A 25,496-nucleotide genomic window follows, 5' to 3' on the forward strand; every position below is an offset into this window, starting at 1 on the left:
TATTTTCGACATTTTTTGCTTTCATTCAAAAAAATTTAAAAGAAAACTATAAAAATTATGGCGTTTGACTTTGTTGTAGTTTTTTTTTTATCTCACCCTGTAATACTCATTACGAACTTCAAATACGAAATTTAGAACAATTATGGTGAATAATGTCCCTGGGGGTACTGTTGTATGGGTGCTGTACTAAAACGTGGACCTATGTAGACAATTCTCTTCCAGGAGGCAAAGTTCTCAAAGAGAAGTCCTTGTGTGGATTTTTAGACAATGCCATTGAAAAATTTGGTCAAAATCATCAAAATACCGAATGTCGTGAGGAATCGTCATATAAGGAGTATACGATATCGTGGACCTATATATGCAATTCTCTTCCTGCTGTACGCACAAGGAACTTTTGTTGTGGATTTTAAGACAACTCCATTGAAAAATGTGCCAAAAATCTTTAAAATACCGAACATCGGGGAGGCTATACGATATGTAGAAACTTCTTTTTCAGGGGGTAAAGTATTCACGAAGAACGCCTTCTGTAGAATTTCAGATGATTCCAAATGTGATTAAAATCATCAAAATACGGAATTTCGGGGGTACCGAGATATGGGGGTCTATATCGTGGACCTATATAGCCCATCTTCGAACTTGACCTGCCTGCAGACAAAGGAGAGATTGCTGCAAAATTTTTGCTTCCTATCTTTATTTGTTTCGATCCTAGCGTGATTACAACAGACGGACAGTGTTAAATCGCTTTAGAATTTTACGCTGATCAAAAATATATTATCTTTGTTGGGTCTAAAATTATAATTTCGATGAGTTACAAACGGAATGATGAAAAGTCAAATTTTTTAAACGCTTCTTCAAAAATAAGTAGATCTATGTAAGTTTTCCTACACGACGCCAATCGGAGGTTGTGAAAATATGCATTTTTTAACAATTTTTACAAATTTCAATAATTTTTTATTCAGAAATTTCAATTTCAAAATTGGTTTGACAGTTCCATGGTAGAAGAATACAGGTAGTCGCATAGACACAGCTGCTGGTACAATGAACTGTCAAACCGATTTTGATATTGAAAATCGTGAATGAAAAATTATTGAAATTTGTAAAAATTGTTGAAAAATACATATCATTACAACCTCCGATTTGCGTCGTATAAGAAAATATATAAAAATCGACTTATTTTTGACAAAGCACTTAAAAAAATTTTGACATATCAATGTTCCCAAGCGTTGATGCATCTACCTATATTCTTCTACCATGGACAGTTCATTGTCCCAGCAGCTGTGTCGATGCGACTACCTGTATTCTTCTGCCATGGATGGATGGTATAAATCGTCATCGTTCATGCTTCTTCTTCTAATTGGGAGAAAAAAAAGCTGGTAGACAAGTTGTTGAAAAATGTTCATAAATAGTAGACAAAAGTGGTGACATGGCGACACATAACTCCTGCAGGGAGAATCTAAATAATGCCCTTTTATGAAAACATATTCGGTGTAAACAATACTTAAGAACTCCCCCACACATAACATTTAGTTGTGCTAGAATTGTACACGCCACTGCCTCATGATTTTGTTTAATTTGTTTCTCTTCCATTGTGCGATGCCCTCCCTCGTAGTCTCTTCAAACACTCCGTTGGCCGTCTCAGCGATAACAGCTACATACACACATACACCATGTGTTTAATTAGGAGAATTGTGAGAAATTTTAGTTAGCTCGCGGATGTGTTAACAACAGAACAAATTTTTAATTAGTATTGTCGACAATTTCGTGCGGTAAGGTACGCTGTTCTAAACGGCTCTGCTTTTTTTTTTCGAAAGAGAAATTCTTTCGTCAAGCGAACATAAAAAGCGATCGAGTCGTGCGAAATTAAACTTTGATCATTAGCAAATGTGACAAATTTTTTTTCGATACTAAAACAAAAAAAAAATATAAAAAAATAACGCATACAATTTTAACGATCAAAACGAAATTCCTTTTGGGAAATGAATATTCGAATAATTTTAGCGTGTAGTCTCGTCAAGTGAAGTGTGATGTCAAAATTTCTACAAAAAAATAAAAGAAACATGGTTTTGAAATAAAATAAATAATAATAAAGCCATTTATTATTTGTTTGAAAACACAATAATAGAAATTCTAGTTTGTTTACTTTTCGTACAAAGGCAAGTGAGTCAGAACAAAATACGATTTTGAATATTTTGTGTAAAATAACACAATAACGGATATATGTGTCGACATATACTACACATATAAAATATTTCACTTTTGAGGAAATGTCAGCTATCTTAAACATGCTTCCGTTGAAAATATGTTGTATTTTCAAGTATCACGTAAAATAACAAAAAAAAAAAAAAGAATTTAATACAAATGCTGATTAAACACTTTGTGGAAATTTATCAAAAAAAAAATATTTTTTTTTGTAAAATTGTAAAAAAATCTTGAGACTACGTAAATGTGTATCATTTTATATTAAAACAAGTAAGAAAAATATCTATCTTCGGCCGGGCCGAACTTTTAATACCATCCACCATTTGGAAGGAACTTTTCAAAACAAAAAAAAAAAAAAAACTCCCGGAAATTACCACTTAAATTAAACTGTTATATGGAGAATATACGAAGACGTGGATCTGCTTACGAAATTTTTGTCATAGGCGGTAGCACCCATACGAACTTCAAATACGAAATTTGAAATAATTCCGGTAAATAATGTCGCTAAAAATCGCGAAAATATCGAATATAGGGAGGTGCCGTTATATGGGGGCTATACGAAGACGTGGACCTGCTCAAACAATTTTCTGTCACATGCTGTAGCACCCATTACGAACGTCAAATACCAAATTTGCAACAATTCCGGTGAATAATTACGCTAAAATCATCAAAACACCGAATTTCGGGAGGCACAGTTATATGAGGGGCTATACGAAGACGTGGACCCTCACAATTTTCTGTTATAGGCTGTAGTATCCATTACGAAGTTCAAATACCAAAATTTTAAACAATTCCGCTGAATAATGTCGATAAAATTATCAAAATATCGAATATCGGAAGGCACAGTTATATAGGGGCTACACGAAGACGTGGACCTGCATACGAAATGTTTTTCCATAGGTTGTAGTAACCATTAAGATCTCCCAATACGAACTTTGAAACGATTCTGCTGAATAATGTCGCTAAAATCATGAAAATACTGAATATCGGGAGGTACAATTATATGGGGTCTAAAATAAAAGTAAAATTTTATCAATCTACTTCATTTCGTTCGGAAGCTAGAGTGATTTCCACAGACGGATAGACAGACGGACATCGCTAAATCGACATAGAATTGTATGCTGATCAGGAATATATCTACTTTGTATATATATTTCGAGGTGTTTCAAACGGAATGATCTTTTGTTGATGGTAATATTGAAATGTGCCAAGTCTGAATGGAATCGGATGTTTATTTCGCGTTTTATGAGCTTCATGGTTATTCAAAATTTTGACACTTTGTGGGGGAGGTACCAGAAGAAGTGGACGGATATATTCCATCTTCACAGCAGATCTTGTGTTAGAAGAAATATTGTGATGTGCGTAATATATAAAAGAAAATTAGATGTTTTTTTTTCGAATTTTATGACCGTTTTCGTTATTCAAAACTGGGGAGGAACCAGAAGGAATGGTCCGATCTCTACCATCTTTATAACAGATCTTGTGTTGATGAAAATATTGAGATGTGCCAAGTCTGAATGGAATCGGATGTTAATTTCGCGTTTTATGAGTTACATGAATATTCAAAAATTTGACCTCTTTGTGGAGAAGGTACCGGGAGGAGTGGATCGATATATTCCACCTTCACACCAGACCTTGGGTTAATGAAAATTTTATGATGTGTATAATTTGAGGGCAATCGGACGCTTATTTTACATTTTATAAGCGTTATAATTGTTCAAATTGTTGACTCTTTGTGGGGGAGGTACTTGATGGAGCTGATCGATATTGTCAATTTTCGCACCTAACCTAGCACTGATGTAAATATTAGGATTTGCATAGTTGGAGCAAAATCGGATTATCCTTTCTCTTTTTGTGCAGTAAAATATATATATATATATTTTTAAATTTCTGCGAGGAAGGTACCACAAGGAGTGAACCGATATTACCGAACTCGATCTAAGTTTGACAATAATATTGCGATGTACCAAGTTTGGTTCAAATCGGAAACTTCCTTCGAGAGTTTTCGTGTGTATCATCCAGCCAGACGGACGGACATTGCTAAATTGACTCTATCTGGATCGGATTTGGTCCAAAGACACCAAGGGCCTAAAATCGTTATTTCGATAAGGTACATTTAGGGCGTATCAAATGATATATACCCTCTCCAGCCACATTGAGGCTGGGATATAAAAATGTTGCTTGTGCCATCAAACCATCGAATATGAGTTTGTACCGTTATGCGGAAACCATGTACCAATACGGACAACGTTTTTGACAACGGTCTTATAACTCATCATGAACAACAAATACCAAATTTTAGCTATATCCAAATCGGAACCGATCTCGATAAAATTTGGAAAATATATTTCTGAGCTGTATTTGATATATTTCCCTGTATATCGTTGTTACGGAGTGCATATTACGGAGTACATATTATGGGAGCTATAGCTATATCTGAACCGATCTTCACCAAATTTGACATACTAGCTTCTAGACTCAATTCGGTCGTTAGTGCCAAATTTCATCCATTTTGGACAAATATTAGACGTTTGGTGCACAATCAAAGGTAAATCGGACGAAGTTATATATGGGAGCTATATCCAAGTCTGAACCGATCTCGATAAAATTTAGCAAATGTATTTTTGAGCTGCATTTGATATATTTCCCCAAATATTGTTGTTACAGAGTGCATATTACGGCTGCGTAGGACAAAAATAACAAATCGGATGAACAATATATATGGGAGCTATAGCTATATCTGAACCGATTTCGATCAAATTTGGCATACTTATTTTCAGGTCCTGAAAATCTTTTGATTTTACGTGCAAAATTCCATACTATTTGGACTGATATTACACGTATGGTACACAATAAAAGGCAACTCGGACGAAGATATATATGGGAGCTATATCTAAATTTTGACCGATTATCTCCAATTTCAATAGGGTTTGTCCTTGGGCCAAACAAATAATTTGTGCAAAATTTCATCTGGATAGGGCAATAAATGCGAGCTGTACTTTATTTACAAAAATACATGGACAGACGGACGTACATGCATAAATCGACTTAGAATGTGATTCTATGCAGATCATCAAAAGGAACTATGGGTCTATCTCGTTTCCTTTTGCCTGTTACAAACAAATGCACAAAGACATAATACCCTGCCCACCTTGTGGTGTAGGGTATAACAATTCCGAAAAAGGAGTCATAAATTTCAAAAATACCGAATATCTGGAGGTGCCGTTATACGGTCGTTATAGGAAAACGTATACCTATATTTACAATGTTTCACCACCAGATGTAGAACTTGTTACTAATTCCTAATACCAAATTTTGAATAATTTCCTCGAAAAATGTGGTTAAAATCATCAAAATATCGAATATCGGGAGCAATTTTCTACCATCAGAGGTATGGGGGCACTTTTCTACCATCAGATGTAGAACCCATTACAAACTCCTAAAACTAAATTTGGAAAAATTAAAAAAAATGTGGCTAAGATCATAAAAATGCCGCATATCGGGAGGTACTGTTTAAAGTGGGGCGGGGGTGTAGAACAAAAAACGTACACCGATATATCTCATCCAGCCATCCTAGATGCAATACCAATTATTCTTCGGATTTCATGCATTTCCTTTCAAATATGCATTTAAATCTAGAAATTACGAATCGTATCGTGTGAATGGATTTTAATACAGACCGTAATTTAAATGCTAATAGGAACATTGTATTATGAGCGATTCATTTCAATTCAATCGATTCACTGAAATGAACCAAGTGAACTAGGTCATCTTATGTTGTGCGTAATAAGACCGCTTCGTTGCTATTTGTTTACGCAAATGAGAATGCAAAAATAGTTAAAAATTATGTAACACATATAATGCATATTCCGTCGGATCGCCGTGGGTGATCGTGTGTTTCTATAATTATTATTTTTTTGCATTCTGTTGCAAATGTCTAAGTTGAGAATATATAAAACGCTTTTTTTGACTGGCTTAGTCATCGGAAAAGAACAGAGGAGCAAAGGACCAAAATCGAACTAAGTCAACCTATAACTCCTTTGTTCCTCTACGAAGAAGCCAGTCAAAAAAGCGTTTCATGCATTCTCACCTTTACTCTATTTCCTACTTTGAAGTCTCACCCGAAAAAAATTATATTTGTCATCAAATGCAATGAAAAAAAAAACAGTTGATGCCTTGATTCCAGTTTTGAGTAGCCTGAGATGTTTGTTTTAAAAATAGTTTACCTTAGAACAGCTGTAAACAAATGCTTTCATTGTTTTGTAAAATATTTTCTAAGTTAACAACTGTTGACGCACAGAGGTATTTCTCAGAGCGACAGAGAGCAGTCAGAATGAACTTTGTAACTTAAAATGTTAAAGCTTATAATAAGCTCTGCGTCACATAATGTGGAATTAAGAAGGTCGCCTTATTTTAAATAAGCATAATCAGGTGGGATGGATTATTGATGATTTTTGAAAAATTACATGACATTTTTATAATTTCCACCTTCAAGAGGAGGGTATATTAACATTGTAATTCCGTTTGTAATATCCCTAAATATTGATCGTAGACCCCATTAAATGTATACAGTGTGAGAAACAGGTGAGAAACTGCAACCAACTTCAGACTGCTGTCATTTCTAAACCACTCGTTCGGCAGCTGTTAAAATTATTCCAGTGACAGCTCATAAAATTTTTTACAAACGTACCAAACCATTTTGGTGAGAATTTTCCAGACAAAAAAGATATTCTTGATGGATTTCAAGCGTGACAGTGTGATTTCTTTCTATTTGGCTGGGAAACCACAAGAGGCTATCGTCAGAGCACTCCAGCATTTAAATGTGAATAAATCTTTTATGTCTCGTACCATCGCTCGTTACCGTGATATTGGTAGCGTAGCCCGACGTCAAGGAAGTGGACGGAAGAAAACAGCAACATCAGCAGAAATGGTTCGAAAAGTAAGCGACTTGATCGAAACCCGCGTCGCAGTGTGCCCGAAAAATGGCTCGTGAGCTGAACATATCGCAACATTCCATTCGGCAAATATTGAAAAATGAGCTCGGTCTAAAGCCATTGAAATTCAAAAAAAGTGCAAGAACTTACACCGCACCGGAAAGAAAATAGACTCAAAAGAGCTAAATAGTTGGTTCGCTTGGCCGAAAGTGGTGAACTGCCGAATTTGGGTTTCTCCGATGAGGAAACATTCGTTGTCCAGCCAAAAACTCCGGATACCAATCCGTTGGACTATTGAGTCTGGAGTATTTTGGAAAGTAAGGTTGGCACTAAAAAATACCAAAGTTTCGATCAAGCAAGCAAGCAAGCGCTTCGCCGTGAATGGGTCAAAATACCGCAGAGCAACATTCGGGCAGCGTGTGACGGTTTCATTGGCCGTTTGAAGGCCATTATTCGTGCCAAAGGTGACCAATTCGAACAAATCTAAACTTATTCTAAAATTTGATGCTATTTCCGAAATTTTTTGCTTCCATTCAATAAAATTTAAAAAACAAATTTAAAAATTATGGCGTTTGACTTTGTTGCTTGTTTTTATCACCCTGTTCATATATATTTTTTAAAAAACGTAAACAATCACATGAATCTACCTTCATTATTCTACCATGGCCTTTTCATTTATTATTTCATATTATAATATATTTTTTTCCTTTTCTTACAGCCTAACTTCACTTCTAGACCCTGCCCAGACACCCCTCAAATTTGATTTACGGCTAGCACCATGTCTGACATAGACAGCCCTCGGCCATTTCGTCGTGAACGTAATCTAAGCAATCGTAACTTTAATAAACGCGGTTCAAATCGCCGACGTCAGAGTACCGAAAGTCACAGTTCCATTGAACCGCGCTTGCTACATGAAATCAGTATAGAAGACAATACCTCCGATAAATCCTCACAACCTGCAACACCCTCAGCCGCCACCACCACCTCCACCAGTTCCAGTTCTCTCAACATGGTATACTCGGTCAATTCAGATGCAACAGAAAGTTCTGCCAACCACAAACCTAGCAAACCAATGAGAAAACTTCGTTCGTATGAGTTCACCACAAGTCTAGAGGCAACAAATACATCCCCTCTAGAGGGTGATTCCCCCGCAATGCCAACGCCTGAACATCAGCATCACTCTTCGGCTGCCACAACACCAGTAACACCCGATCCGGCCTGGTTGGGCGTTCAACAGAAACGCATTCTCTTCGAAAAATTCCATGCCAGCGATAATTTGAAAACATCGAAATTTAATTCCAAATCGACACAATCATTGCTCAGCAGCGAACGGGCCCAACCGGTGTGGCATAAGGTGTCAGCGCCCACATTAAATTCTTCCTCCACATCCTCAAATTCCGGTTCATATTACGTGGCACCGTCTGGTCGGGTTCTGGTCATGAACTTGGATAGTCAAAACATTAAACATCATTCCTCGTTTCATCAGAGTATCGATGAGGAACACACCGAAGATGAAGTTGATGCCATCGAGGACGAGGTGGCTGAAGAATGTCCGGCCGTTGATGGTTCGGAAAATCGCAAATCTCTGCAAGAGAATTCACCACCAATAGCAGAGGCCACAAATAAAACATTTTTGGCACCATTCTTAACACATTCGAACAGTCATGAGCCAGCCGCAAGTAAGGTGGAGGAGGAGGTGGCCTCCGTCCAGGAGAATAACACAAATAAGAGCGATGAAGTGGTGGTTAAAGAAAAACCCAAAGATTTTCCCAGGTAAGAAAGGAATGAATTATAATTTAGTGAAAAAATTGCTAAATATGGGGGTCAAGTGAACGACAAAAAAAAAAAAGAGTAAGGAAAGGTCAAAAACTGGGCGGGGTCGTTTTCTTAATTTTATAGAATGAAAACAACAAATGTCGGAAATAACATCAAATTTTAGAATACGATTAGATTTGTTCGAATTGGTCACCTTTGGCACGAATTATGGCCTTAAAACGGCCAGTAAAACCGTGACACGCTGCCTGAATGTTGCTCTGCGGTATTTTGGCCCATTACCGGCGAAGCGCTTGCTTGAGGTGATCGACACTTTGGTATATTTTAGTGTCAACCTTGCTTTCCAAAATACTCCAGACACAATAGTCCAACGGATTGGTATCGGGAGATTTTAGTGGCCATTGTGCGCTGGAAATGAAGCGAGGAACCTCATTTTGTAATCACTCTTGGGTGGCGCGTGCTGGGTGCGATGGTGCTGAGTCCTGTTGGAATGTCCAAGGACTGTGGCCAAAATGTTTGCGTACCCAAGGCTTCAATACATCTTCCAGAATATTTTCGAGATAATATTCGTTTATTCTGATGCCACGGTTGATTAATGCTAGCGGAGAGCGATCATCGGCTGTTATGGCGGCCCACACTATCACCATGGCCGGCACTTGAGTTCTGGTGGCCAACCTAAGGTTCCTATTTACAGCTGACCTCTTTGGCAAGTAAACACGATCATTTTGTTTATTTACAAACTGCCACAAACTGTCACTGAAATAATTTTAACAGCTGCCGGACGAGTGGCTTAGAAATGACAGCAGTCTTAAGTTGGTTGCAGTTTTTTCATCCTAGGATTATAGGATTTATGCATGGTACAATAAGGAGGTAGAACAGCTTCGTAAAACTACAGAAATACAGCCCTGAGGCAATGCCCGCTTCCTGTTAGACCCATTCAAAATTACATACAAAAAGTTGTTTTCATTTTTTTCCTCACGAAAAGTGAACGGAATGCCTGGAATTTATCTGAAAATTATGATTCAAACAGTTCGATCTTACAATTTCATGACTAAACTGACTAGTGAAAAGCTTTGATGCGCGAGACGCAGTGTAAGTGTCTTCCAATTATTGGTTTTGAAAATATTTTTTCTCATTTTTCAAAATAATAAATACATACACAAAATTGGCAGAAGTCGGGCACACTTAGGAAAAAAATTCTAATCAGCTGCTAGCTCTACCTTATCTTTTTATTGTACCATGGATTTATGTATATACCTTTTGACAATTACATTTTGTCTAAGGTATAGTTTAAAAAAATGTAAACAAATGATTACATGACTTTACCTTCTTAGGTCCACCATGGTCTTTATATTTTTGAAGAAAAAAAACCTTAAAAATCTGGAACACTTTTCTCTGCAATTTTCCCCTCACATGAACCTATATTTTCTAAAAGCGTTCCATCAGTCATTCCATAAATAATGTCGCGTTTTATTTGCGCTCTTTTGCCGCGGGCTTTACTTATTAATTTTATTGATTTATCGTTAAAATTGCTATTATCTTAGATAAAGAAGGGTAAACCCCCATTTCGGAATATCTACAAAAAAACTATAGATAAGAGTTACGATTTATTATTGAATGAATTGTTGTTGTTCTTGCTTCTTGGCAAATACAAAATTACTTCCCCATTTCTATTCTATTAATATTATTATTATTTTATATTGGTTTTTTATGAATCACGATTTTCAACGCATTTGTGGCTGTGATAAGAATGAAAGTGAAGAGTTTTGTAAATGAAGCATGCTCAAAGATAGAATACATTATATGGAATAAGTGGTTGAAAAGTTAGAAATGGTGGAATCAAGCAAACCCCGTAAATTTAATTTAATTCAAAAATTTTTGAAGACTCATAGCACTTCTACATATAAATGAGTTACCCTACTGGATTTGGATTAAAATTGTCATATCCATTATATACTTATACTTCAAATAAATCCTCTTAAAGTAGGTTAACCCTACAAAAAGTTCTAACATAAACAAGACAATTATGTATGTCGCCTTACTTTTCCAATAAGATTTATTCAGAACAATCCTTTACACAAGTACGAAAATATTGGAAAACAAAACAAGTAAAAAAGCTGTAAGTTCGGCCGGGCATACAAATTTGGCAATTTTCAAAAAAAAAAAAAAAAAAAAAAAAAAAATCCGTTAAAAATTCTGATAAAATCTTAAAAATACCGAATGTAGCCGTATATTAGGGTCTGTACGATGACGTGGACCTACATAGGCAACTTTTGTCACAAGCTATTACAATATTCAAATACGAAACTTGAAAATAAAGTTGAAAGGTCAAAAGGAAAAACAAGCGGGTGGTTTGACGGTTGCTTATGAACTATACTCAGTTTTATTGAATTCACTCAGAGCTGACTAATTACACACTACTAATTTATACCTCACATAAACTTCAATTAGTGATAATATAAATGGCTAAATAGTTATTCGGTTATGTATATTTATTACAACACTCTCCCTGAATAAGCATTTACCATGATATAAAAGTAAAAATGCTTCAAAATACAAAATTCATAAAATTTATATTAGCCCAAATTTAATGGAAAATAATTTGTACTTGTCGGCAGCCACAGCTTTGGTGAATAGGTCGGCTACCATGTTTTCGGTTTCCAAATATTCCAGACTAATACGACCAGATTCTAGATTCTCACGAATAAATTTAATTCTGATATCTACATGTTTTGTTCTGGATGAGTATGAGCTATTGCGTGCTATTTGAATTGCGCTCTTATTATCGCAGTATAATGTAGTAGCATTGGACACATTCAATAGTTCTCGTTCCAATCTTTGAAGCCAAACAGTTTCTTGCATTGCAGCAACAACCGACATAAACTCTTCTGTTGACGATAGGGCTACTGTACGTTGTCTCTTGGTACACCACGATATTGTTCCCCCTTGCATCGTAAACACATAGCCTGTAGTCGACCTCCTATCATCTACGTTACCTGCCCAATCTGCGTCACAAAAACCAACTAAGTCGCCACCTGACTTGGTATAAACCAAACCTTTCTCAAAAGTACCCTTCAAGTACCGCATCACTCTTTTAACTACTTTCCAGTGGGCTTTTCCAGGATTGGCATTAAATGATCTCAGCAAGTTGACAACATAGCAAATATCCGGTCTTGTGTTTTGGGCAGCAACGAACCCACGGCTTCCAAATATGGGACTTTGCTCATTTCCTCCACTGGAGAAGAAGATATCGGTTTGCTATCTGCCATACCAAAACGCTTTAAAACTTGCTGTACATATTGTGATTGATCAATTTTGACACTGTTTTCTGTTCGTTCTATTTTCATCCCAAGTACAGATGTAGCTTGTCCCAAATCTTTCATTCGAAAATGTGTCGATAATTCTTCCTGTAATTTCTTGGTGACATCCACATCAGTTGAAAATACTAATACGTCAACCACGTATATAGCAACGAACAAAAACTGATTTGACTTTCGGTAATAATAAACACATTGATCAATTTCACTTCTTTTTAATCCAAACTTCAACAAAACATTGTTAAGGGTGTTATTGTTATTCCATACCCTACTAGATTGCTTTAGGCCATAAAGCGCTTTTCTCAGCAAACAAACTCGATCTGTGCCATCTTCGTAACCTTCAGGCTGTTTCATGTAGATTTCCTCCTTAAGTTCACCATGGAGAAATGCCGTTACTGCGTCGAGTTGGTGGATGTGCATGTCATACTTCACTGCCAGTGCCAACAAAAATCGAATCGATGAGTATCGCACAACAGGGGCAAATGTCTCTTCATAGTCGATTCTTTCTGTTTGACTACAGCCCTTTATCACTAATCTAGCATATATCGAGTGTTTGATCCGGATCCATCTGCCTTTGTTTTAAATACCCATTTAGATTTCAATGGTTTTCTTCCGTTGGGTAAATCTAACTCCCACGTTTTGTTATGTGCAAGGCATGTTATCTCCTCATCCATTGCACTACGCCATTCCTAAACATTGTTTGACTTCATAGCTTCTTCCATTGTAGTGGGATCATTTGCAATGAATGTTGCAGCACAAAAACTATAATTCTGTTTATAATGTAGCTAAAATCATCAAAATTCCGAATATAGGGAGGAACCATGGGAGTTGTAAAAGGTGGACCTGCACAGACAATTTTCTATCATAGGCTATTGTATTCATTACGAACTTCAAATGCGAAATTTGAAACAATTCCGGTAAATAATGTCGCTAAAATCATCAGAATACCGACTATCGGGAGTTACCGTTATATGGGGGCTATACGAAGGCGTGGACCTCCACTGACAATTTTCTGTCTTAGGTTGTAGTACCCATTGCGAACTTCAAATACCAAACTTGAAACTATTCCGGTGAATAATGTCGCTAAAATCGTCAAAATTTTGAATATCGGGAGGTACCGTTATATGGGGGCTATACCAAAACGTGGACCTACAAGGCCCATACCAAACCAATACCATACCAAAAGTCCTGCAGACATAGCATACATTTGAGCAAAATTTTATCAATCTTCTTCAATTCGTTCGGAAACTAGAGTGATTTCCACAGACGGACGGACATTGCTAAATCGGCATAGAATTTTATGCTGATCCAGAATATATATACTTTGTGGGGTCTAAAATGTGTATATAGGTGTGAAAAACGGAATGACGAACTAAATATACCCTCCATACTAATATTCTATTCCTAATATATCGGAAATTTTAACAGCTTTTTCAATCGATCAACCAAAGAGCCACAGAGTTTGTTTTACCAAAAAATTATAAAATTTTTAAAGTTTATCCAAAAGGTGAAATAATTCTTCTATTCATATCAGAACGTACTTCAAGTATTTACGTCTAAATATATGAATTACAAAACCCGTCGTTTGAATAAATTTTGAGAGAAAATAGTTCATATGTCAATGAGAACATGGTACTATGAACAATCTAGTTCAGTTGATCCATTCACTGGTCAAATGAACTGAGTTATTGACCAAAAACAACAATAATCAATAAAGGAAAAAATTGTACATTGCATCCGTTAATCAATCTATGAAATACGATAAATTATGTTCCAAACCAATCCAATTTTAAGAAATCCAATTGTCAAATATAGATCGAGTTCGGAGATGAACAATATCGGTCCACTTATTCAGGTACCTAGAAATTTTCGAAGAAAATATTTTACTACTAGAGAGAAAGGATAATCCGATTTTGCTCGAATTTTGCAAATCCTAATATTTGAATCAATTCTAGGTCAGGTGCGAAAATGGACAATATCCCCCACAAAAGGACTAAATTTTGAATAATTATAACTCTTATAAAATGGAATATACAGGTCCACTCCTTCTGGTACCTCCCCCACAATAGGTCAAAATTTTGAATATCTAAGAAGCTCATAAGATTAACATCCGAATCCATTCAGACTTTGTACATCTCAATATTTCCATCAACCCAAGATCTGTTATAAAGATGGTAGAGATCGGACCATTTCTCCTGGTACTTCCCCCACAAAGGGTCAACGCTTCGAATAACCAAAATGATTATTAAATCCGAAATTAGCATCCAGTTCTCTTCATATTTCACACATCCTATTATTATATTAATAACACAAGATCTGCTGTGAAGGGATATATCGGTCCTCTTCTTCTGGTACCTCCACCACAATAGGTTCAAAATTTTCAATATCCAAGAAGCTCATAAACCGCGAAATTAACATCCGATTCCACTCAGACTTGGCAAATGTCAATATATCTACCAACACAAGATCTGCTATGAAGATGGTAGAGATCCGACAATTTTATCTGTAACTTCCGCCACATTTTTTCCCTTTTAACATTACTTCTTTGATACTAATCACTTTCAGAGTCCGGGGTTTGATCTAAATTAGTTGGTAGCATAAGAATGCTGCAAAAATTTAAGGAGTTCTTTAGATAGCGACTCCCTATATCCATGATTGAGAGATATACTACGAGACAAATTCGATATTGTCGGATCAGAAGAAAATTGCAACCTGTTATAAAGATCCCTCATTGCTTCTTCACGACTCATTTGACTACAGTCCTAATTTCTGGATTCCATGGCATCCTCAGACAAGATTACTAAGAGCAATGCTGCAATTTTTTTTAATATTAGAACCGTGAACTAATATTTTTACATGTTTGGAGGCATGTAGAACCATGGATATAATTCCAGGAAAATGGTATTTTCTCATTAAATTGTTTAAATGAGTCGGCGTTAATAGCAAAACATGGTTGAAAGGCTGGTATAAAAACTTGTAATTAATTTTTCATCAATGCCAGTTTTACTCCTTAGTTCTCTAAAAATTTGCAGGACGATTTATTGATCCGGACCCACTTAATCTAGTTAATTTGAAAACGTATTTCCAAATTTGTTGCTTATTTTATTTTATGTAGTAATTTTTTCTTTTAATTAACTTCTTGTTTATCATTGCAGAAACTATCGATCGCGACCTCTAACAGAAATTGGCGGCTCACAGACGGTACGTCTGCGCGGCGAGAAATACACATCCTTAAGGCAGGTGATATGGTGAGTATTTCCATGGGATTTTATTGAAAATTAAATTAAACACTTATTCCTAACCATTTAGTGATCCCGAAGATGAGGAACAAATTGAAATGCGTGATAAGGGTTATGGTTGCATACAACCGATACTCGATGAGCTGATCAAAACCGAAGAAACCTATGTTGAGAACCTGTGGATGGGCATCAATAACTATGGCAATATGTTTGAACGTAAAGATTTGCCCATGGGTTTGCGTGGTAAAAAATATGTGCTATTCGGTAATGTTGAACAACTGGCCGAATTTCATCGCGACGAATTCCTGCCAATGTTGCATCGTAATAAACATGATTTGAAGAGATTATTTGATGAGTTCCAACAGTATATAGAGGTGAGTTGACATGCAAAATGGCTAATGTAGTCATGTGTTGGACATTAATAAAGGCGCTATCAGACGGAATGTGTTTTACGTTTCACTTTGTTTACCCCTGCGTAATTTGGTCTTAATATTTTACTTGCGATTCATAATTTCCGACATCATATAATCTTACACACGTGATAGACTTGCACAAGATAATATTTTTTTGAACTTATGCATTGTCGAAAAATCAGAGATGGAAACCTGTTACACAGGGTGAGATGAAAAAACTGCAACCAACTTCAGACTGCTGTCATTTCTAAGTCACCCGTCCGACAGCTGTTAAAATTATTCCAGTAACAGCTCATTATATTGTTTACAAGCGTTCAAAAACATTCTGGTGAGAATTTCCCAGAAAAAAAGATATTCGTGATGGAATTCAAGCGTGATAGTGTGATTTCTTAATATTTGGCTGGAAAACCACAAGTGGCTATTGTTAGAGCACTCCAGCATTTAAATGTGAATAAATCTTTTGTGTCTCGTATCATCGCTCGTTACTGTGATACTGGTAGCGTATCCCGACGTCAAGCAAGTGGACGGAAGAAAGCAGCAACATTAGCAGAAATGGTTCGAAAAGTAAAGAAGCGACTTGATCGAAGCCCGCGTCGCAGTGGCCGAAAAATGTATCGTGAGCTGAACATATCGCAATATTCCATTCGGCAAATGTTGAAAAATGAGCTCGGGGTATGGCCATTGAAATTACAAAAAGTGCAAGAACTTACACCGCAACAGAAAGAAAATAGACTCAAAAGTGCTAAAGAAAGTGGTGAGCTGCCGAATTTGGTTTTCTCCGATGAGAAAACATTCGTTGTCCAGCAGTTTGTAAACAAACAAAATGATGGTGTTTACTTGCCAAAGAGGTCAGCTGAAAATGTGCACCTTCGGTTGGCCACCAGAACTCAAACTCAAGCCATGGTGATTGTGTGGGCCACCATAACAGCCGATGGTTACTCTCCGCTTCTATTAATCGACCGTGGCATCAGAATAAATGTCGAATATTGTCGCGAAAATATTCTGGAGGGTGTATTAAAGCCTTGGGCAAATATTTTGGCCGCAGACCTTGGATATTCTAACAGGACACCACCATCGCACTCAGCACGCGCCACCCAAGAATGGTTACAAAATGAGGTTCCTCGCTTAATTTCCAGCGCACAATTGTCACAAAAATCTCCGGATACCAATCCGATGAACTATTGTGACTGGAGTATGGAGCAAGGTTGACACTAAAAAATACCAAAGTGTCGATCACCTCAAGCAAGCGCTTCGCCGGAAATGGGCCAAACTACCGCAGAACAACATTCGGGCAGCGTGTGATGCTTTCATTGCAGGCCTTAATTCGTGCCAAAGGTGACCAATTCGAACAAATTTAAACTTATTCTAAAACTTGATGCTATTCCGGCATTATTTGCTTCCGTTCAATAAAATTAAAAAAAAAAAAACAGTTTTTTATCTCACACTGAATATTCAGTTGTAGAGTTAAATTTCTGAGCTGGTTATGCTTATTAGAAATGAGTTTACCTTTATAATTCTACCATGGTTTACATTGTTATAATTATATTTTATAACGAAATTTTTCCTATGTATCACACGATGCATATAACTTTCGCACATGGAAAATTTGACAGTATCTTGGTAAGACACATGGCGTCTGATAGAGCGTTAAGTGGCACGTAAATTTTATATATTTCATAATAATTCTCAATCAAATTTTAATAAAAAAACATAATTTTTTTCTTTGAATTTCAGCAACATTGTTTTTACGGTTATGTTTTGTATACAATGAACAAACAACGTTCCTTGAAACTATGTGATACTTATAAGAATTATTTTAAGGTAGGTGGTCCTTGTGATTCCTTATAGAACAACAGAATTTAATATTTTTTTTTATTCTCTAGCTGATCCAAACAGAATTGGATGATAAGTTGGGCATTAACAGTTTTCTAGTACAACCCATTCAGAGGATGGCTCGATATCCTCTGCTGCTGACACAATTTATAACGGTAAGTATATAAATTAGGACTTCATTTGGTCTTCTATAAGAAAGCCTTCAGCTGGCCTTTTATAAGAAGACCTCTATATGACCATCTGTAAAGAAACCTTAAGCTAGTTTTCTATAAGAATATATGCAGCTGGTCGTCGGTACGAAGACCATCAGCTGGTATTCTATTAAAAGATCTGTGGGAAGTTTCAGTTGTTTTTCTATAAGATGTAACGACACAAGTTCCCCTTGGTTGCTGGGGTAAGCTTACCAGTGGCCAGGATCTGAAAAAGAAATTTATACAAGTGATCGAGAGAGTGATGACATAAATTATTAAGAGGAGGGTATATAAGCAGCTTGACATCATGGCTAGGCATATTTTGTGACATTTCACAAAGGGATTACAGAGCCGCACTAAAATCCAGTCGTCGTTTTCCATTATAATTTGACATTAACATGCCTAGCCATGACTTCAAGCTTCTTATGTACTTAGCCCTTAAGGTGAGGTTATAAAGCAGCTTGGCTTCATGGCTAGGCATATAAATGTCAAATAATAAAGGGGAACGACGGCAGAATTTGAGTGCGGATCTGGCACTCCTTTATGATATGTCATAAAATATGCCATGCGAAGACTTCAAGCTGCTAATGTACCCACACCTTTAGGGATTTAAACAAATTTTCCATGGTTTTATTTGGAATTGTTTGATGACATTAGCTTAAAGTCTATAAATAAGAACTGCAAATGGGTTTCAATTTTCGCGGTGGCCTGGCTAAGTACACCGTATGGCTTCAACCGTGCGTTGGCGGTGTTTTCGGCGTGTTAGGGGAGACTCTGCTAAGTACTCCCGAATATATAATCTCCAAAAAGACCTATTTAGTACATGTAGTTGGGTGTCTTTCTTGCTGGATTCATCACTCAGAGGTCAATACACGAGCTATTAGTTATGGGGCGTGTTAGGGGAGACCTGGTTAAGTACTCCCGAATATATAACCTCCAAGAAAATCGAGATAAGTATTTCCAGTTGGGCGTCTTTTTTGTTGGATTCAGTGGAGAATTGGATAAATGATTCTGCGTGGAAGACTAGTGGGATTAATCACGTCACAGGTCATTGGGTTAGGAACACCTGGGAGGTCAAAACACGAGGTATTAGTTGTGGGGCGTGTTAGGGGAGATCTGGTTAAGTACTCCCGAATATATAACCTCTAGGAAAATCTAGATAAGTACTTCTAGTTGGGCATCTTATTTGCTGGAGACTTGGATAAGTGATTCTGCGTGAAACGCTAGTGGGATTAATCATGTCCTAGGGTTAGAAACACTTCGGAAGTCAAAACACATTAGCTCGTGTTATGGGGCGTGTTAGGGGACACCTGGTTAAGTACTCCTGAATATATAACCTCCAAGAAAATCTAGATAAGTATTTCCAGTTTGGCGTCTTTTTTGCTGAATTCAATGGAGACTTGAATAAGTGATTTTGCGTGGAAGACTAGTGGAATTAATCTCGTTACAGGTCATTGGGTTAGGAACACCTGGGAGGTCAAAACACGAGGTATTAGTGGTGGCGCGTGTTAGGGGAGACCTTGTTAAGTACTCCCGAAGATATAACCTCTAAGAAAATCTAGATAATTACTTCTAGTTGGGCGTCTTCCTTGCTGGATTCAATGAAGACATGGATAAGTGATTCTGCGTGATCATGATTGATTCTGGGATTAATCATGTCCTAGGCTATTGGGTTAGAAACACTTCGGAAGTCAAAACACAATAGCTCGTGTTATGGGGCGTGTTAGGGGACACCTGGTTAAGTACTCCTGAATATATAACATCCAAGAAAATTTAGATAAGTACTTCCAGTTGGGTGCCTTCTTTGCTGGATTCAAAGGAGACTTGCATAAGTGATTCTGCGTGGAAGGCTAGTGGGATTAATCTCGTCCTAGGTCATTGGTTTAGGAACACTCGGAGGTCAAAACACGAGCTATTAGTCATGGAGCGTGTTAGGGGAGACCTGGTTAAGTACTCCCAAATAAAAAAACCTCTAATAAAAAAACTAGATAAGTACTTCCAGTTTGGCGTCTTTTTTGCTGGACTCAATGGAGAATTGGATAAGTGATTCTGCGTGGAAGGCTAGTGGGATTAATCTCGCCCCAGATCATGGGTTAGGAACACCTCGGAGGTCAAAACACGAGCTATTAGTCATGGAGCGTGTTAGGGGAGACCTGGTTAAGTACTCCCGAATATATAACCTCCAAGAAAATCTAGATAAGTATTTCCAGTTTGGCGTCTTATTTGCTGGAGACTTGTATAAGTGATTCTGCGTGGAAGGCTAGTGGGATTAATCTCGTCCCAGATCATGGGTTAGGAATACCTCGGAAGTCAAAACACGAGGTATTCGTTATGGGGATCCAAGTTTTGCATAGTGTTAAGCGCGAGATCTTCTAAAGTTCTAAGAAGGCTATAGCACCACTCTGACGCACCTCAATATTCTGGACTTGATACAAGTGAGTGGGTTTGGGTTTCGCGCACTTGACACTTGTTACTTCATAGAAAATCATCTGAAAGACTTCTAATAAAAGGGCAGCTTGAAGTGGAAGCAGATAATGAGCTTTTTTGACTGGCATAAAAAGAACAAAGGATCCTAGGGCCAAAATCGAACTAATTCAACCTAAAACTCCTTTGTTCCTCTACGAAGAAGCCAGCCGATGACTTGAGTCAGTCAAAAAGCTTTTTATGTATTTTCACCTTAAGAATTATTTCAAAGAATAGGCTTTTCTCCAAACATAAGACCAACTTTATTTGATACTATTGGTTAGAACTTGTTCCGCAAATAAATTTATTTCCACAGAATTGTATTCTATAATGCTTTCGGGCAGCTGCACTCTTATAAGAACACTTTTAAGGTGAGAATACATATTAGTCACTTGCTTAAGTCATGGGCTGGCTTCTTCGTAGAGAAACAAGGGAGTTGTAGGTTGACTTAGTTCGATTTTGGTCCTATGATCATTTGTTCTTTTTATGCCAGTCAAAAAAGCTCTTTATGTGCTTCCACCTTTAGCTGCCCTTTTATTAGAAGTCTTTCAGATGATTTTCTATAAAAAAAAACCTTCAGCTGATTTTTTAATTTCAGGCCGTTCTTTGGTCCCTTATTTGTTTTCTTATAATGTAGTGTCGCTAACTTTTTTTTAATCTCATCTCATTTTTTTTATTTTAGACCCTGTTCAAAAATCGTGACTATATTATGAAGCCAGTTATTGAATCCTGTTGCCGTTTAGAGAAAAGATTAAGAACTCTGCTAACTACCACAAATGAATCGGAGGTCATTAACGATATTGTCTGTCTGAGTGAGACGCATGAGGTAAGATTTGAAATATTTTATTATTTCAATATTCCTAAATAATATTTTTTTCTTCTTGCCAGTTCAACACCTTCTATCAGGGTAAATTCCGTAAAGTTAGTGAATTCAATATTGCCGATCACACACTGAAACGCACCTACCGTGGCAAGGTGTTCATTTTCGACAAATGTATTATTTATACCGAAATCAAGGGTAAACAATTGATATTCCATGGCCGTTATCCGTGTGAACACATAGGGATTACGGCAAAGACCAAACAATTTACCCTCTACTATGAACATCGTAAGAAACAGGAATGTGATTTTATGGCTGATGCCGCCCTCGTTGAACAGTGGTTGGATTTGATACGTGAAATGGTTAGCTCGTATGCGGAGGAGGAACGTAAGAAATTTAAGGAGATGCGTGCTCTGGAACACGGTGAAGATCATATGCATCCCAAACCGGCAAATTTATCGCTGTTTCGTGATTCGAATCGTTTTAGTACGGACAGTGGTATTGGTAATATGTGGATACTTCCAAAACCGGAAACTGATGAGAGTACGTCAAGTCGTGCCACATGGTATGCAACGACGTAAGGAGGAAGTTTTTTTGTTCCCCAAAATATTTGAGGAGAGTTCTCCATCAAATAACTTTGGTGGGAAGGAAATTAATTGTATTTAATGTTCTGTTATTCCTGGAGAATCAAAACGCCGCTCAATCAAAGACATTGCTGAGTACTAAATGAATGATTAGTATTTTGTTTTTTTATTATGTGAATAATTTTAATAGCCATTGATTGTTATTGTTATTTTATATTCATTTTTTTGAGTATTCTAGTTTTTAAGCTCTAGTTAGTCATGTTTGTCTATGTAGTAATTTTTTGTTATTTAACTTATGTACGAACGTCACAAATGAAGTTGGGAATCAACCAAATGCCAAATATTCCATTTTTTTTAAAGAATAATTAAAACAACGATATAATATTTAATGAAATATAATAAAGAAAATACATCTGTGATGGATGTAGATCTAAATAATTACAGAAACAAAAATGCGATATTTTTTTTTTAAACTTCAGGGGAAAGTTCAAATATATCTGTAGGCCTTATAGAAAAATCAAATTTTGGAAGAAGTTAAATTTCAACAAATAAATTGACAAATTCTCTGAAAAACCAATCTCTTTTCGACATCAAAAAATAAATTAATCAAATGTCGACTTACGTATCCCTACAACAAACATTTATCACTTCCTTGGGGGCACAGGCTTTAGCGTTAGATAAAAGATAGCTAGCAATCAAAGCTGGGTAAACGGGCTGGATATGAAAAATTAGGTCTTCTGAAGAGAAGAAAGCTAACAGCCACTGAAGAAGAAAAATCTTAAGGTGAGAATACATAAAACACTTTTTGAGTGGCCTATAGTACATTTATATATATGAGGATTAACCCACTGGATTTGGATTTAAATTGTCATACCCATTACTTTTACTTCAAATAAATCCTCTCAAAGTAGGTTAACCCTACAAAAAGTTCTAACGTAAACATGGCATTAAGCCATCGGCTGGTTTCTTCGGAAAAGAACAAAGGAGCGTAGGACCAAAATCGAAATAAGTCAAGTGAAAAAGCTGTAAGTTCAGCCGGGCCGAACTTTGAATATCCTCCACCATTTGAACGAATTTGGCAATTCTCAAAAACAAAAAAAAAAAATTAAAAATTCTGTTAAAATCTTAAAAATACCGAATGTAGCTATTATTTTAGGGTCTATACGACGACATGAACCTGCGTAGGTAACATTTGTCATAAGCCATTACAATATTCAAATGTGAAATTTAAAAAACCGGTTATAATGTCGATAAAATCAAAATAGGCTGTCGTAGACTGTAGTATCCATTACGAACTTTAAATAACAAATTTGAAACAATTCCGGCGAATAAATGTCCCTAAAATCATCAAAATACCGAATATCAGGAGGTACCGTTATATGGGGGCTTTACGAAGAGGAGGACCTGCACAGACAATTTTCTGTCTTAGGCTGTAGTATCCATTACGAACTTTAAATACCAAATTTGAAACAATTCTGGTGAAAAAATTTCCATAAAATCATTAATTTACCGAATATCGGGAGGAACCGTTATATGGGGGCTCTATGAAGACATGGACCTGCACAGACAATTTTCTGTCTTAGGCTGTAGTATCCATTACGAACTTTAAATACCAAATTTGAAACAATTCTGGTGAAAAATTTCAATAAAATCATTAAAATACGGAATATCGGGAGGTACCGTTATATGGGGGCTTTACGAAGAGGAGGACCTGCACAGACAATTTTCTGTCGTAGTATCCATTACGAACCTCAAATATCAAATTTGAAACAATTCTGGTGAAAAATGCCCCTAAAATCATTAAAATACCGAATATCGGAAGGTACCGTTATATGGGAGCTTTACGAAGAGGTGGACCTGCACAGACAATTTTCTGTCCTAGGCTGTAGTATCCATTACGAACTTTAAATACCAAATTTGAAACAACTCCGGCGAATAAATTAGCTAAAATCATCAAAATACCGAATATCAGGAGGTACCGTTATATGGGGGCTCTATGAAGACGTGGACCTGCACAGAAAATTTTCTGTATTAGGCTGTAGTATCCATTAGTCAAAATACCAAATTTAAACTATTCCGGTGAATTATGTCGCAAATCATCAAAATACCGAATACCTACATGGCCCATTTTCAATACCAAACGTCCTGCACACATAACATATATTAGAGCAACATTTTATCAATCTACTTCAATTCGTTCGGAAGCTAGAGTTATTTCCACAGACGGACGGACATCGCTAAATCGACATAGAATTTTATGCTGATCAAGAATATATACTTAGTGTATTTCGAGGTGTTACAAACGGAATGACAAACTTAATATGCCCTCCATAATATGGTGGATGGTACAAAAAAACGTTTATGTATTCTCACCTTAAGATAACATTGGTTTATACCAACTAAGACCTTCATAATGTAGAGAAAGAGAGAGAGGTACGGAGATAAAAGAGACAGCCTCTAGATCAACATGCCTATCAAGCAGGACTGAATAGTATTCACTCGGACGCTGTCACAGCAGTTATAGCAGAATACAGAGTTATACCATACTAGGAGATCACCCTCTTCCCATTTTAGTTTAAGTTAGCACAACCGAGAGCTGGATGGTGCAGCACCCTCAATTCTCAATTGGGCTTGAATTGACAGCAGTACGCAAAACACCTGTCCAGCGTGTGGTAGAGGCACAAATACCCAGCCAAACCGAGTCATCTAACTCCCGTGAACCTACGGACCCAACCGTTTTGTACTTGGAGTTAGAAGCAGAGGCAGCTTAGAGATGATATTAGAATGAACACAACAGATCATCTTCGGAAGTCCCAGGAATCGGTCCCGAAGCCTGCGAAAGCACCCGCGACAAACAAGAGTAGTTTTGGTACAACCGAGATGTGGATGGTGCAGCAGCCTAAATTCTCATTTGGGTTTGAATTGACAGCAGTGCGCAGAACGTCTGCTTAGCCACATAATACATTGCAAGTTTGTCAAATGCCCAGTGAAACGTACTCACCTGACTCCTGTGTCGTTGTGGACCCATCTAATACAGAAGCTACCTGCTTCGAGTTAAAAGCAGAGCCAGATTAGAGAATAATCCAAGTACCAATTACGGTCCCAAGAATTCTTTGTCAGAGAACAATAAAGTAAACAAATTTTTAGCTCATTCGTGAATCTCTGTAGGAAAATCTCGGATTATGCAAATATGGGAATTTGATTGCAAAGACTGGAAAGGAGCCACTACCCCAAAATATCTACGAAATACAGGGTGAGGTGAAGAAACTGCAACCAACTTCAGACTGCTGTCATTTCTAAGCCACTTGTCCGAAAGCTGTTAAAATTATTCCAGTGACAGCTCATTATATAGTTTACAAGCGTAAAAGCATTTTGGGGAGAATTTTCCAGAAAAAAAGAAATCGTGATGGAATTCAAGCGTGATAGTGTGATTTCTTTCTATTTGGCTGGAAAATCACAAGTGGTTATCGTTAAAGCACTCCAGCATTTAAATGTGAATAAATCTTTTGTGTCTCGTACCATCGATCATTACCGTGATACTGGTAGCGTAGCCCAACGTCAAGGAAGTGGACGGAAGAAAACAGTAACATCAGCAGAAATGGTTCGAAAAGTAAAGAAGCGACTTGATCGAATCCCGCGTCGCAGTGGCCGAAAAATGGCTCGTGAGCTGAACATATCGCAATATTCCATTCAGCAAATATTGAAAAATGAGCTCGGGGTAAAGCCATTA

General features: G+C 37.0%; 1 protein-coding gene across 1 annotated transcript in view; it reads left to right on the plus strand.

The window, feature by feature from the left end:
- The window catches only part of LOC131805343 (triple functional domain protein-like), a 35,430-nt gene extending 13,239 nt beyond the window's left edge, over positions 1 to 22,191 (plus strand). Inside the window, exons 2-8 of the mRNA XM_059128439.1 lie at positions 7,852 to 8,906; positions 15,379 to 15,471; positions 15,533 to 15,836; positions 17,610 to 17,696; positions 17,759 to 17,863; positions 21,045 to 21,188; positions 21,251 to 22,191. Coding sequence (XP_058984422.1) covers positions 7,912 to 8,906; positions 15,379 to 15,471; positions 15,533 to 15,836; positions 17,610 to 17,696; positions 17,759 to 17,863; positions 21,045 to 21,188; positions 21,251 to 21,763 — 2,241 coding nt within the window. The 5' untranslated portion in view covers positions 7,852 to 7,911 and the 3' untranslated portion in view covers positions 21,764 to 22,191. The remainder of the gene's footprint in view (positions 1 to 7,851; positions 8,907 to 15,378; positions 15,472 to 15,532; positions 15,837 to 17,609; positions 17,697 to 17,758; positions 17,864 to 21,044; positions 21,189 to 21,250) is intronic.
- The last annotated feature ends 3,305 nt before the right edge of the window (positions 22,192 to 25,496 follow it).

Source organism: Musca domestica, unplaced genomic scaffold (assembly GCF_030504385.1).
Source record: "Musca domestica strain aabys unplaced genomic scaffold, Musca_domestica.polishedcontigs.V.1.1 50, whole genome shotgun sequence".
NCBI lineage: Eukaryota > Metazoa > Arthropoda > Insecta > Diptera > Muscidae > Musca > Musca domestica.